The 15,948-nt window shown below is 43.3% G+C and overlaps 1 protein-coding gene across 1 annotated transcript in view; it reads left to right on the forward strand.

The window, feature by feature from the left end:
• cnksr2a (connector enhancer of kinase suppressor of Ras 2a) overlaps nt 1–15,948 on the forward strand; it is a 110,729-nt gene that overhangs the window by 33,435 nt on the left and 61,346 nt on the right. Inside the window, exons 3-4 of the mRNA XM_088921456.1 lie at nt 5,476–5,678; nt 11,938–12,025. Coding sequence (XP_088777582.1) covers nt 5,476–5,678; nt 11,938–12,025 — 291 coding nt within the window. The remainder of the gene's footprint in view (nt 1–5,475; nt 5,679–11,937; nt 12,026–15,948) is intronic.

Consider the following 15,948-nt stretch of genomic DNA (forward strand, 5'->3'; position numbering starts at 1 on the left):
ATGCTTAACGTGTTGGTCCTCTGTGAAGAGGTTTTGGGCGTGTGGTCCACGAGATCTTGGATTACTTGCAGCGTGGTGTCCTCCTGTTTCTCCTAGCGAAGTGAAAGAACTGCATGTTCCTCCGGTCTCACCAGGTTGCAATAGGATTGATTATTCTGCCTGGGCAAAGAGATACCAGTATCTAAGTATCTTTATCTAAGTACTTAGTTCTCTTTCGTGACCTTCAGGCTAATCACCCATTTCTTGCTACTGGCACAATCTATTATTTTGTACTGGGGACATCTAACATGTTGATCTGCTAGTGTTTGAGCTTCCCTCACCATATAACCAAATGCTTTCTCAGGGCAACAACACCCCCACTACCCTTGTGCTGGTAGCACGCTCTTAAGTGATGGAGCAAACTCAGCCTCTGACAGCCCCGTTGGCAGTGCACCATTGCTGGACAGCACGGCACATGCGCTTGGGTGGCAGAACGGAGAAGCAGTGGCCTAAATGTTCGACTGATTGGAAGTTTGCGAATCACCTACTGTAGCCTGTCTCACTGAAGGGTTGGGGAGCAGAGGTGGGAGCCAGGAAAAAGATTTCCCCCCACCTCTCTCAACTGATGCATCTTATTCATAGTCCTGACATTTCCAGTAATGTTGTTCTAATTCTTTTGTTTTATACTTTTATCACATGAAATTGAAGAGTGGAGGATCGATCTCTATACTGAGCCATCCCATCCAGGCACTATGACAGTTACCTGATAGGGAACGTAAAAGACCTTTATCATTTCAGATCCAGGGGCCCTGTTTTATTACTCTCAGGTAAGGAAAGGTAGAACCTCTTTCTTCAAGACGTTTGCAAATATTCCTGCTGAAGACGTGTTGTTGATGAATGTTTGCCTGTGGTGTTCAAGGTTGTTGATTCTTGCAGCAGGCAGATTTTTTCTGGTGGAGGGGAACTGAAGTCCTGTCCCAGCCTGAATGTGTTTTCTTCTGCCTTGTACAAGTGCTTTCATTCGTCTGCAGCTTTGGATGGGCGGCGGATTTCTTCTGGTGAGAGAAGGGGCGCCAAGTGTTAATAATACAGCAGCAGCAGTGACGGTTTTAGCTGGGATTCTCATTTTACACCGCACGCGGTAGCTGAGCTCAGCTCTCACTTCCTCAGCCTCCCAGCTGTGATAGACACGCTACTGAGTGTTAAGACGCTGGGCTAGGAAGCTGGGAGCAGATGTGAGGTTGTGCTTCATCATCCTGTCACTTTTATTACCAGCCCTCCTCAGCTCTGCCCCCTCGCTGTGGTCAGCTTGTTTATTTATACTCTAGCGCTGTTGGGAGCTTTTTTTGTGTATTAATGGCTTTGGGTTCCCCTTGTCTCGTGAGGCTTAAGCTGCTGGAATCCTCATAGGCTGTTCGGGAAAAAAAACAAAACATTGAACAGGAAGTGAAGCACACACGCCTGCACAATGAGCTGAACACGCAGCAGGCCAGGGGTTAGTGCAGAAGGATCCCGAGAAACATGTGAGTCAGCGTGCAACTGAGGAGGATCTAATCTAACAAGCACTCTGTCCGCCCCCCCCCCCACCTCAGGCACGGAGAAACACTTCATTCTCAAAGCCCTTACGTAATCGGATGCTTCAGATTTTTTTTAATCAGCTGATATTAAAAATGATTGCTCGCCTGCTGGTGCCTTTTAAATCACCGAGTCAGCAGCCTGCGTGCGCCGCAAAGCAGTCTGTTTGACCCTGGAGCAGGAGAGTGCTCCAGCTCTGCCCTGAAGGCTTGTGAAGAAAATGGTGTGAGCAGCAGGCTCGACGCCAGGTGCAGTCCCAGGCTTGCTTTCTACTCTGTGGGTTTGCATTCACGTGGAGTAAAACGCGTTGCCGCAGCTTAATTGAATAAACAGGAAATTCAGGGACTCCCCTTCTCTGCCGTCGCTATGCTGTGGTGTCCACATCGTTTCCTGAATCTGTTTCTAACTGTGGCTCCGCCCTCCCCCTGTACCCCGGAAAAATCAGAGTTTGCCACCCATTTCCTTCAATCATTCAGCTGTGCCGATCCGTTCCTGCGTCAGGTGAGCAGCCTGTGGAATTAACGGGAAGGGTGGACGTTGGGGAGAACTGCCTGTCCCAGGGCACCCGGATGCTGGGGCCTGGCTTGGATTGGCAGTCCAGCGACAGGTGTGAGCCCCTTCCCAGCGCCAGAGCAGCATCCTGGCTCTGGTGTGTCCCGGGAGTGTTCTCAGAAGAACCCGAGTGTTAAAACAGACCAGTATTAGGCTAACATGCAAGTTGCTAGGAGGTCCCTGGCAATAAGCTCTCACCCCTGTTGTGACTCGATGTGCGTTATCCTTGGAAAGGTATCAATCATCCTAGTGTTGAGATAAGATCCTCTGTAGTGAATCCAAAGTAGTGCTTGTGGATACCACGGATTGCTCCCTAGTGTCTGTATGGTGCTTTGGATAATAGCATCTGGCAAATAGACTTTTTTGTTTTCAAACCACAGGTGTTTATTTAGTGTTCCCGTGACAGTTTATCCTTCTCCTTTAGAACAAATGCGTAGAAACGTCTCTCCCCCCCCCCCCCGAGCTCTGCAACACGCTGACTGGAGTGTTAAAAGCAGCGTTTCTGTTTTGTTAACGTTTCTGCTTTTAAAGGCGGGCCAGCCTGCTGCTCAGCGAGGCTTTGTTCGCTTCGAGGAGACTCGGAGGGCTCTCGAGCTGTGTCCCAGGAAATGGCAACACCTGCGGCTTAGACCCCGTCGAGCCGCAGAGACCCGTCTCCATGGAAACCGAAAGCAGGCCCCAGCAGTCACACTGGCGTGATCCGAAGGAGAGAAACATTGAAACCTGTCTGCATTTTTATTTTCTCCTTCACATCCAGCTTATAGAACCCTGCATTTGCATTTGCACAGTACAGTAGCAAGGATGCTCTGATACCTGTCTGGTCCTACACGTGTACTGTAATCTAAATGAGAGCCTTTGGGCAGGTAGCGCTTCCTCATAATCTAGTGTGCACTTTTCCTGAGCCTCTGTGGGTCTCCAAAGATCTCCCAACGCCTTTAGGAAAAACACTAGGATACTGCAGATGTCTAGTGTCCATTATCTATTTCCCCTTATCTGTCCCCTAGTCTGACCAAGGAATAAACAGAAAGATTTTTTAATTGACACTGGCTACCGGCAGACAACATTAAGCAATAATATGACTGTTACTAATTAAAACTGGGTTTGAAATAGACTTGTAATGAATTGCAGGACCAAGCTGTGTCACAGTTTCTCAGTTACAGTTGGATTATTTCTGAATCCTCACATGAGGGAGGTGCACAGCAGGGCTACTCTCCTCAGCAGAGTGCTGGAATTCTGGGCCGTCATTACCTCATACAGAGAGGGAGATGAATGGCGTTGGATCCTTTAGGAGAACAGCAACTGTGCTCTAAAAGTGCACAAACTCCATGTGATACCGACCTTGCAAGACCCCTGAAAGGATTATGTTGAAGCAAAATATCGAAGCAAAGCTAAGCTGGACACTCATGCCCAGGGGAAAATTGCTTCTGTGTTATGCGTGTACAGTACTTTGAGTTGTAATGTTGGTACCATTCCATGTGTAGTATGATACACCTGGAAGGAAGTGGACCGTGATGGTGATACCGTGAAATCAATGTTTTTTTCTCTCTTGGAAGCTAAGGGGTGGGCTTAATGGCACAAGAATATTTACTGTGTAATCCCTTACAAGCCCTTGTAGCCCATTGATATACTGTATCTTAGGGTCTCATTAAGAAATGTCTTGAAAAAAGCCAGTGTATTGGCTCCAGTCGCATGGCTGGGTAGCTTGTTCCATGCTCCTGCTGCAGAACTGAGACTATGGGCTGGGGAAAACACTTGTACAGGGCCAGGCCAGGCTCTGGAAGATGCTGAAAGCACATGTGCTAAATTAGTGCAAAAAGAGAGTTAGGTTTACTCATTAGAAGCAGTTGTGTGTTCATATAATCATTTAATTCAAGTGCCTGGTATAAACAGTAAACAACTTTTGAATTTGGGATAAGGGTGACTGCAGAAGTTTCTATGCTTTTCCTTCAGGTCTCAGGTATGCCTGGTCTTTCATACAGAATTGTTCTTTCTTTGTTTATTTTTTGCTTTGTCTATGGAGAACAATTTTTCCCCATCTTCCACTATCAGCTAACTGGCAGGACTGAAGATTGCAGTCTTCTAGAGTTTATTTAATTTATTTATGGAGGTCATGGAGTATTTTACAAGTGATTGGCAGTTACAGGCTCTCTGTGCTGACATGTGTGACTTTACTGCCTGTAGTTTTGCCTGGCTTATCATCTCAGTGCTCAGACAAGCAGAGAGAAAAGTTGGAACCCTTTCGATGAGATAAAAATGAACAATGTACTGTTATATTCTGTTGTGTTTGCCGAACTGTTAAAAGGGAAGAACTATAGCAAAGGACATGGCTGCTACAGGCAGTGCTGTGTTTGTCTTCATTTTTAGTGAAGCATTTGGTTACCAAAAATAAATAAACTTGAATTGTATGCCCTGCGTGTGTATTTATGGTATTTGTCTAAATCTAAATCTTGGGATGTCTGATATTATGAATCTGATCCAGTGAAAAAGAGAAATTTATATTAATCTCAATGTTTCGTTATTTTCTTAAGAAAATCACATTTTAAGTCAACCAGAGTCGTTGACAGCACACGGGCAATGCTGTCTGCGGTAGAAGCTTATGAATGTCATTAGAATGCCTCTGCTAGCAAAGGCTGAGATTGAGATGATGTTGCTACAGGAACCTGGAGCCCCTGGCTCACTGTGGCTTCCCTGTATTGCTGAAAGGGAACCTGAATATTCCACTGTACTGCCTGTGCATTTCAAACACAGTGACCTAAATTTTTACACCTGACAGGAGCAAAGCCAGCTGTCTTAGTGCATCAGCCCTTTACGCTGCATGCTTTCCTTTCAGCAGCTGAAGGCTGCATGCTCGGGAGAGCTTCAAGTAAATAGACTGTTTTCAGATACCATTTGCTACTCGGAACGAGTATATCTTAAATTAACAACATAGTCAATTAATGTGAGCAGTCGCAGGCTGGACCATCAGACCACCAAGAAAAAGGTACAGTACTGGGTCAGTTTATTCTTCCTGGATCCATTGAGTTCTCTGGGAGCTTTAAGTGTGCCAAAGCGTTCTTGATTGCATCACAGGTAAACCAGTCGAGTCACTCTGAGGTCCTTGCTTATTTTAAATATGTACTGCCTGCCAGAAGGATCCTTACAGCACAGACTGTACTGTGCAGAACAAAAAACCAGAGCAGGGACTTTTTTTTTAGAAGTTTTAATAGATTGAGGTTAGGTTGTACAGGACGATGATCCCAGAACAAAAGACACACGTCTCCTTATCAGGGACAACAGTTTGGATCAGTGAGCTGGCTTAGTCAGAGAAGATGAGCAAAGGGCCTGTAACAGCAATACCTAAGAGGCCACGCTGTCCTTTTCTGTTTGTAGAACTATGGTCTGGAAACCGAAAACCTTAAAACGCTGTCTCACAAGCTCAATGCTTCAGCCAAAAACCTGCAGAACTTCATCACTGGCCGGAGGAGGAGTGGACACTACGATGGCAGAACCACCAGGAAGCTGCCGAACGACTTCTTGACGTCAGTGGTCGACCTGATAGGGGCAGCCAAGAGTCTGCTAGCTTGGCTGGATAGGTAAGTCTTGCAAAATGCCCCCTTCTAGTGTCCTCCCAGCCAGTATCAGTCGTTCCACCTGAGTTTCCCCTGGTTTCATTGTGTTCATGTATTTATTCATCTATGAGACGAAATCCCAGTTTCTCTGGCTGCAGTGTGGAGAGGAATTCCGCTCGGTTGCTAGGGAGAGTGATGCAGTGCTGTGATGAGCGACCGTGCTGCAGTCAGCTCTCTGCTCATCAGTTACTCAAACGCATGGTTTTAATTCATGTTTCTCCCCGAACCCCTGGTCCCTTCACTCAATATCGGCTTTAGAATACCGTAATAGGACAGAGAGGGAGTGGCTGCCTGCTGCACTGAGATAAAGGCCCTTTTCATTGCCAGATAAACGTAATCAGTTTGACTGCCTTGAATAATCTGGTGTAATCTGAGAAGTCTTCTAATTAAAATTCTCAGTCTCGCTCTTACAGTATATCAGAAGTGTCTTCTGCCAGGTTCCCTTTACTTTAAACTTATTTAATTTATGTTTTTTTAATGTTTCTGTTTTAGCTCTGAGAAGGAAAGACTCGCTGTTGTGTCATCTCTGGTCTCTACTGCCAAACACTATCCCACTAGATCTGGTACAAGTGAGAGGAGACCGAATCTGCCCCTCTTGACCCATTTGCCAGCTAGGGCTTTATGAATCCAAGGAGCTCACCTGGCTGTTTCTTGAAGGAAACCAGGGCTTTGCGTTCAACAACATGACTAGCAAGCTTGTTCCATTCCCCCACAACCCTTCACGTAAAGAAGTTCTGTTCTGAGTTTTAAATGTACTTTCATGTCTGGAGTGCAGATTAAGTTGGAACTAATCGGTTAATCTCCTTATCCCGAGGACTATGTTTTCCAAGTACGCTTTGTTCAAGTACGTGATGTTTTCATGTTTGGACACGGTGTTTCCATAGTCTGGTTTTTGGTGTCTCGCCGGTTTTAATATGCATGTCCAGCACCTTCAGCATTGCAAAAGGTTTGCTCTGCCAGGATCATGGTACATTTATCAAAGCCATGACAACAACATAGCTAATTGAGGTTCCAAGTTTGCTTCTGTCAGATGCTGCATGGACAAGCACAAATGAGATATTTGATGCCCTGGTGCAAAATAATTTGTCTGTCTGCTTGCAAGGGTTTAAAGTCGCACAGGATATTTCCTTTGTACCTTTTTAAAGAGCCATAAGTATGATCCACATTAGTCTGTACGGCGAGACTTGTGTTAATGTTGCAATGCCAGCAGCTATATCACTTGCCACTCAGAGCTGATAGCCCACTGCAGCTCAGCTGGTGTGAGCCTGGTCAGTCCCCAGATGGGAGACCTCCTGGGAAAAACTAAGGTTGCCGCTGGAAGAGATGTTAGTGGGGCCAGTAGGGGCTCTCACCCTGATGTCAGTGTGGGTCCTAATGCCCCAGTATAGTGATGGGGACACTATACTGTAAAATAGCGCCGTCCTTCGGATGAGATGTAAAACTGAGGTCCTGACTCTCTGTGGTCATTAAAAATCCCAGGGTGATTCTTGAAAAATGTAAGGGTGTTAGCCTGGCATCCTGGCCAAATTTCCCTTTGGCCTTTACCAATCATGGCCTCCTAATAATCCCCATCTATAAATTGGCTTCATTACTCTGTTCTCCTCCCCAATGAGAGCTGATGTGTGGTGAGTGTACCGGCTATGTCACTATGGCTGCCGTCACATCATCCAGGTGGGGCTGCACATTGGTGGTGGTGGAGGGAATCCCCAGTACCTGTAAAGCGCTTTGAGTGAAGTGTCCAGAAAAGCGCTATATAAGTGTAAGCAGTTATTATTATTAATGTGTGGAAGTATTGGAGTATGAATCTGAAAAGTACAACCTTGTTTATTTCCTTATGTAACTCTCTGTGTGGCAGAGTACAACAAACAAAAGATGACTAAAGTGTTATGTAACTTTTTTAGCGCTGGAAGCTTGTTCTCATGGCTTGTGATTAATTGGAGCTCACATTCCTGCTTTGCCTACGTGTTGCTGTGACAGTCTGTCCGTGTTTTTGTCTTAGAGTGAGAAGACTGCGGAAGTACCATGCAGGTTTACTGTGGAAGAGGGAACTAAAACGGACTGGATGTTAAGACTTCAGCCCAGCTGGTGTAACAGAAACGCCCCCTGTGGCATCACGCTTAGAAGCACATTTAAAGCTGAGAACAGGAGGCACTGTGAAGGGTTGTGGGAGTCTGGAACAAGCTGCCCAGCCCTGTTGATGAAAGGGATAAGCTCTCAAGGAAGGGCTGAACTGGGCCTGGTGGCTTCCTTTCATGAGTGTCTGCGCTTATGTTCTAAAGCACAGGAAAGGCCAGAAAAAAACAAAACAAACTCAGATAGCTTTTCTGAAATGAAAAGACTGGTTATGTCATTAAAAGCAATGCAGGAAATGATCTGTTTCTGAAGAGTTTACACTCTGGGTGTACCCGATCAATAGGGTAATTGCGTTACTGTCAGTTTTGTTTATGTTACCTTCTTCAGATTCAGAAGATAAGCTTTTCAGCTTCAATTTTGTAACGTTGCCGTTTCACGCACACATAGCCTTTCTCTTCAAGGAGGCAGAAATGTAACCAAACGGCTGCTGAGACTTGTGAGTTTAATGCAAGTCAAGGTGCTTTTAGCCTTTTAATCTCATTAGGATGGGCAGCCTGCTGACAGCTGTGATCCCAACCGCTTGTTTCCCAGGAATCCTCTGACCTCGCTGACCTGCAGCTGCTCTGGAAATTTCAATAGGGCTGGATCCCCTCTTTGGTTGACGGCGGTTATTGTTTGGCATTGGAATGAACTTTATTTTAGCTCGCTGAAAGCCACGTCCGTCTGCGTGCAGGGGAATTAAGTGGGCGACGCTCAAAGGTCATTTTTGGAAGGACATTTTTTTGTGAAAGTCATCAGCTGCTGAGCAAAGTCCCATTGTGTCCCAGTGTGCTCCCTCTGGGAGTATCTGAATGTCACCGTTGAAGAAAGTAACACGAAGATAGATGATGATGATGATTATGCAGCATTCAACAGAAAGGGTTGCTCAAAAATAGAAACGGCCATTATTTGTGAAACTGAATTTTAACTTCAGTCTTGACGGCAGCCAAGGTGCTTAAATCTGTACTGCAAGAATTTTAATAACCCATCTTTATCTGTCTCTCTGCCAATATTTGCTGGTATTTTGTTTGGCTGCTACCTTTGTCCAAAGCGTCTCATATTTGTACCCTGGGATGCAGTTGGGCTGCTCATCCAAACAGTCTGAGCAAACAGCTGGGCCTATCTGAAATTTGAACCCTCAACCCCCTAGTTAGAGGTCCAGAGCCCTGACCACTTCTCCTGACTGCTCCTGTGCTGGCTGAAGTATACCTACAGTACATGACTGGGAGCAAAATGATCCTCACTCACTCAACCGAGCCTCTGTCATTTCTGATGTCTCAACAACTTGTGAGCTGTGATCTCAGCCCTGCCTGGCGGAGTTTCATTTCAGTCAGGATGTAGATGGACATGAATCCTAAAAGCTGTGGCAAATGTGGGACAGGATTAGGAGCTTCAGACTCCACAGTGAAGTATTAAAGACAAGCTGACAATCTTGCGGAAAAAGCTTTGTTAATATGCTCCCATTGCTCTCTTTTCAGCCTGTGCTAGAACAATTTACACCAGCCTAATCAGTGCTAACACTCTGTCCTAGAATGTGAGTTTAGGGATCAGCTGTTACTGATTTTGGAGTTTTGGGGCAAAGATTAAGTGTGTTCAAAATCCAAGCAGAAATACTACTTCCTTTTGTATCTGCTACGGAGCAAGCAGAAAGCTTTTGGTGGTCTTAAAGCTTAATCCAGATCAGCATTAACACATTGCATATTCCTGTACAGGTCATCCAGAATCCAAAATAAGGCACTCCTGTGATGCCCACAGGATATTGACAAAGCTGCTGTACCCGAGCTAATATTTCTTTTGCAAATAGGAGACAATCAATCTAATTTCATATTACACAATAACACATATGAAAAATGCAGGAGAGATCAGCCCTGGAAGGACTCGGCTGTTGTAAAAAAATTTAAAAAATGTATAGAATTCATTTTGAACAAAGTGCGAATAGTCATGCGTTCTGTCTGCCAAGGAGTAGACAGTGTGTAACTGTATAAATTCTAATATGAGTAGTAGTAACCAAAGAGTAGTGTGTAACTGTATAAATTCTAATATGAGTAGTAGTAACCAAAGAGTAGTGTGTAACTGTATAAATTCTAATATGAGTAGTAGTAACCAAAGAGTAGTGTGTAACTGTATAAATTCTAATATGAGTAGTAGTAACCAAAGAGTAGTGTGTAACTGTATACATTCTAATATGAGTAGTAGTAACCAAAGAGTAGTGTGTAACTGTATAAATTCTAATATGAGTAGAAGTAACCAAAGAGTAGTGTGTAACTTTATAAATTCTAATATGAGTAGTAGTAACCAAAGAGTAGTGTGTAACTGTATACATTCTAATATGTGACTAGACATGAAGAAGTGTACAGGAGGAAACCATCGGAGACTTTGTTTTGTATCTTGTTTCTGAGGGACGGGCTTTGAGTATTAATAAGGTGGTGTGGGTGGAGTATGGGTGGGACATTGGGGTTATTATGCATGATGCTCCAATGTTATATCAATTTCACATACAGCTTTGTGAAATGTCCTGCAGGCATCACAGAAATGCATGTTCCATTTCAAGTCACTCTCAGTGAAATTAATTCAATATTTCAGTGCGAAGACAAAAGCAGCCCATTCTTCTTAATTTACCACTGCTCCCCATCACGGCACTAACTTTCAAGTTTTTATCTCTTAAGAGAGCTGATGCTTTGACAGCTGTAAAAGCCAGTCAAATTAGTTTTCCATTTAAAAAAAAAAAAGCCCTGATCATTCCAAGAATATCCTGAAGCTGCCAAACTGCATAGGAGGTTGAGTGGCGTTTCTTAGAAAATAGTGGCGGATTCACTAGAGAGCAGCGAAATGGGTCAGGTGAAGCCGTCAGGGAACGAAAACAACTGCTTTCATCTGTTGTACTGTACTATTGTCTTGGAAAGTAAAACCGGTGAACTGTTTGAAAATAAAAAAGTCAGCGTGTTCCTCGAGCTTGTTCCTAACCTCGATGCAAATGGCCTATATTTCCTAAATTAGCTCAGAGGTTTATAAAAAGTGTGAAAAGCTCCGATGAGATAAATTGAAGTTCTGCTGTAAAAACGCACATCCCCTCCTGGCCTGCAAGATGCTCAATCTGGTCTTTGGGGAGCGAGTGTGTGCGTAATATTTCAAGTATTTTTAGTATTTTTTTCTTCCCTTAAGCTCACTGAATCCTGGAGTAAAAGAGACAGCTGTGCTCGTTTAAACAGAATTCATGTTCTCACTAAATGCCTGTTTGTGTGAGTAGGTGCTTATCAGATACTGGTTGCCACGTTTTCAGATGCTGATGTAATAATAATAATGACTATAAGCTACTTCAGATAGAAACCATTAACAGCAACCATCTCAAAGCGCTTTATGATAAAGAATAAAATTACATGGAAAAAAGCTGAAGAGAATTCCAAAGCCAGGAAAACAGGGAAGACACAGAAAATAAGCCAAACACTAGAAAACATTTCTGAAAAGGAAAGTACATTTTCAGGCTAGTGATGTATAATTTAGTACACACAAAAATATAATAACAATGTTTGGCAATATAAACTTTAGTTTACTGTATAATCTAGTCTAGTGAGCCTTGTGTTTTCTGTTGTGTTTCTTGTAATGACACAAAGTATTACACCAGACTGAAAAAAGATCCAAATGTTTTGGAGAACTGCTCTAATCTTAGACTGCCCAAGGCTATTTTCAATGATGCAACTGAGGTTCATTGCATTAAAGCCGTTTTAAAATAAATGTCAGCGTTCCACACGGTGTACAGCAGGGGAGAGTGACAGGCCCGATCGGGTGCAGATTGTATCAAGAGTTCTTGTAGGAAGGTGACAGAGGAGCCGTTTTCCAGAGAAGGAAAAGAGAAATATTTCCAGTGGCAGGTGTTTTTAGCAGGGTGGGGTGGGGGTGTGACAGCTCACAGACGTTTCTGGGCTGGGTCCATTCTGGTGTTTTGTGGACACTACAAACGTGCCTTGGACCCTTGGAATCACTACTGTGCAAACACATGCACATACAGAGAGTCGCCGTAATGATTAGATGACACAAGGGAGTCTTGTCAAGTCTTGGATGCCTGAAAAAGAATTTTCTAATGGTTTAATTCCAGATGCTATTATTTTTTCAGGTCTCCCTTTGCTGCAGTGACAGATTACTCTGTCACAAGGAATAACGTCATTCAGCTGTGCCTGGAGCTGACCACCATTGTACAACAGGTAATTGTCATGTACATTGGGCAACATCTGAGCTTTTCCTATATTTTTACAACTTTCTAGGGCAGATGTGTGCTACAGATTGCATAGGCAGCTGGCTGCAGCCACTGGTGTAGAAACGTTGAAGTTTGAAATTGTGACCCCTGGTGGCCAACAATGGAACAGACTAATAGGCCTGCCAATGGTGGAGTTCCCTCCTCAGCACAAGGACAGCTCTGGTGGGATGCTAACTCGACTCTCAGTGGGAGAGGATAAACAACCAGAATGCAGATGAACAACTTCTTGGACTGGGAAAACAAAATCCTTCACAAATCCAACAGGGAGCTGTTAAACAAAACAGTCTGACATCCGTTTGCTGACAGATTAGACAAGTTTAGATTTATTCCTCACAAGATCTCACCATGGCTTTGGATATTCCAACACAACATCCCCATATCATGCAAGGCTACATAATTAGAAGTTGATGCATTGCTTTATTAAACTCAAGGCTGTGCAAAGAATTGATAAATGGCCAGAAGCCTATTATACTTTGGTCTTTTTGTGAAAAGGTTTTTTGTAAATGTTTCCTATGAATGGCCAAGTAGCAGTGGAATCTGCAGTTGTCTGCAAATCTGCAGATTAGACACTGCGTGGCCAGAAACTCTTGTGTTGGATTGTTGTACGGATCACTGAGAAGAATGGATGTTAACTGAGGACTTTAAGATGGATTTTAATTCAGATTCATTTCAGACTGTTTGATTTAGCTGGTCCCAAACTTTCCAGACAACAGAAAGTTGAAAGAAAAGTCTCAGCCGCGGACAAGGCACGTGGATTGTGCAGTCGCCTAACTAGCTCAAAAAACATCCTTTCAATCAATGCTTACGGCTCCCCAGCCCAGAGAAGTGGTGCTGAAGAAAGCTGGGGGTGTTGAGACTTGAACAGTAGCTGTAGCTGTCATGGATCAATACCTGCACAGAGCCAGGTGCTGTTTGTCCTAACAGGGGTCCATTTATTATCATACTGCTTCAATTTGTCACCTCAGCAACCCAGGGAGGGATATGCAGAGAAACAACATTTAAAGAAAAAAGCCTTATAGTGTCTAAACTCTCTGGACAACTGAATATATATCTTAGAGTGTACCTCTGCTTTAAATAATTTTGCAAAGTAGTGGGCAAAGCTTAGTCTTCCCCATCTTAGGGCATGAGATCTGGTTTGAACGTGCCATGCCTGGCCTGTGTTGTGCACTCAGAGACTTAGCTCAACTGTGTTTTACTGAAGTGAGTTTAGGCAAGGAGAATAGAAACTTATGCTGCTAGAGGAGAAGAGAACCAGTCTCATTTGATAAGACGCCTTTTCTGAAAAGCATGTGGATTTGAGCCCCTATAAATAGAATCCCCAGCTAGACCTTCGGCATCGATGTGTTCCTGCGTTACAGTAGGTGTGGGAGGAATTGTCAGAGCTCGGAAGCTTAGGGAATATTTCCTCCGCGTGTAACAAAAAAGATTATTTAAATTTCTTTTTGTGCTGGTAGAGGCAAAGTAAATACATGCAGAAAGAGGTGTTTTCTCATTTCTGAGAATGCTGACAGGTTCTTCTGTAAGACCTGAGACAGAAGACAAAAAATTCTCAGAATGGGAGGGAATTAAATGGCATAGTCTTCAGAGAGTAAGCCTGATGAGACTCCCTTGAGTGCTAGCCCTTGAGGTATTGTAAAGACATATACATTTGAAAGAAGAGTTATTTTCCCTTGTTTAAATCAGGAGCGCCTTCCTCAGTGCTCCAGCCTAGCTCCAGTTTTCTCTGAATCAAGTGAAGCTCACTAAGTGTAAGCCCTTCTTGAAGTGAGTATTGTTCTGCCAGAGCCCAAATTGCCAATGTCTCTTTTCACTGAGACTCGTCCCTGTGTGTGTGTGTGTGTGTGTGTGTGTGTGTGTGTGTGAGTGTGAGAGAGAGAGAGGCTGCCCTGTCCCTCTCACTGAAGGCTCAGTTGCAGGGAGAGAATATAATAAGGATGAACTTGGATTTCCAAAAAAGAGTCTTGAATTTGCATGTAATCTAGAGAAATGTACCATTAGGGTGGTGAACCCTCTTCTGTTCAAGATGTAAGTCAAGTCAGAAGAAGCATGCCAAAGCCTAACATACAACACATGAACCTAAAACGTAAAGTAATTTAGATTTTTTCCCTTTAGGGGAAGAAAAAATTCTTATCCTCAGATTTTGCTGTGGAGTCTATTGTATGATCTAGTTTGTTTGCATTATACTGATCCCAAGAGCAGGCTTGGTCTTCATGTCTGTTTTCTGAATCTGACATGGATGTGTGTGTGTGCTTTTCAGTTTTGTTAAGTTCTATTTTAGTAAGCTAGAGTACTTGTCCCCTTTTCAGATTTTTATCTGAGAAGTCACTTTAGTGCTGCATGAGAATGTGCACGCTGGCAGAAGGAAGGATGCTGAAGCATGCTTTATCTTTTTTTAGCAAACTATAATCAGTATGGTACTGCTTGGTCATTTTAGATCCAAGTGTTTCATTAATGATTTAATTTTTTTCTATATTTAGGTATCTCGCCGTGGTTATAAAACAGAGCGCACCTGATAGTAGGAATCACATCCTAACACAATATCAGCTCTATGCTGAATCCTACACACACACATATACTGTATATATGGTATAAATACAGTTTTTTATGTTTTTTGAACATTCAAAGATTTACAAATAAAAGAAGGTCATTTGGCCCGTCAAACCTGTTAGGCAGTTAGTAATTTATGCAATTATTTTGTCCAGGTGTTTCCTGAAGGAAGTCAACACATGGATGGACACTGTGTTCCATGCTCCCACCACCCTTTGTGTAAATAAGTTGCCCTTGTTTTAAATGCACTTTCATATAGTTTCCACTTGGGATTTGTGTTTCCCTGTTCCTAGTAAAAAAGTCCAGTGGTTTGACTTTGTCAGTGCCTCTGAAGGTTTTATATACTTGTATCAAATCTCCTTCTAGTCTTCTCTGTTCAAGACTGAAAAGCCTTCCGCCTATCAGTGTAGGACACTCCCTTAAGCCCTGGGATGTATCTGGTTGTGCTTCTCTGGACTGATTCCTGAGCAGCAGTATCTTTTCTTTAATGTGGAGAATGAAGCTCAGTTCTAGTAGTGTTGCCCATTTCTCCAGTAGGTTATTCTTGCTCTTAATCAGCCGCACAGCAAAATGAGTGCTATCAGGATCTTGGACAGTTTGATTTTTGTCAGGACATTGGCAAATCGGTTAAACTCAACACAAAGATGACTATCCAGCGGTCAGTGGTTCATTGTAGCTTTCGAGTAATTTTAATGTTATAACTGCATTGGCCACATCTCTGTTGTCTCAAACTGCTCTTTGATTTAAGTAGGTGTTCATAAGTTCCAAGATGGCGCCGTGTTAGTGGCAGCCTGCTACAGCAGCTCTGTGTCTTTTTGTTGTCTTTTTGTTTCTTTCAGTTAGTTAATGCTAGTGTGTTAGTGTTTTTTCTTCATACCTTTGCCGGCAACTAGATTTGCGATCACAACATGATGGTTTTTTTTTTGTATTGTATGTATTGTACTATTATTATATAATTCGTTACACTGTGGCTGTGTTGTGTGTGTTAAGCTGCTGTTGCACTGCAATTTCCCTCACGGGATCAATAAAGTATCTATCTATCTATCTATCTATCTATCTATCTATCAGATGGCAACATTAATATTGAAACCGTAGTGATACTTCATTCTACGAGCATTTAAGGAACATAAAGGGAACAGTGAAAATGAGACATAGCTATTCAGCCCATCTTGCTTGCTTGATGGACAGATAACAATCTGTGACATTGAGAGAATAAAAAGACAGAATGCATTCCCTGTGGAGTGTGGGAGAGAGGTGAGAGATGGCATTATGAACAATCTCTCCAGGCTGTTCTGTTTGAGTGGGGCTCTGCGGGCCCTGTTA

The sequence above is a fragment of the Atractosteus spatula genome, chromosome 7 (genome assembly GCF_055471065.1).
Source record: "Atractosteus spatula isolate fAtrSpa1 chromosome 7, fAtrSpa1.hap1, whole genome shotgun sequence".
NCBI classification, from domain to species: Eukaryota; Metazoa; Chordata; class Actinopteri; order Semionotiformes; family Lepisosteidae; genus Atractosteus; species Atractosteus spatula.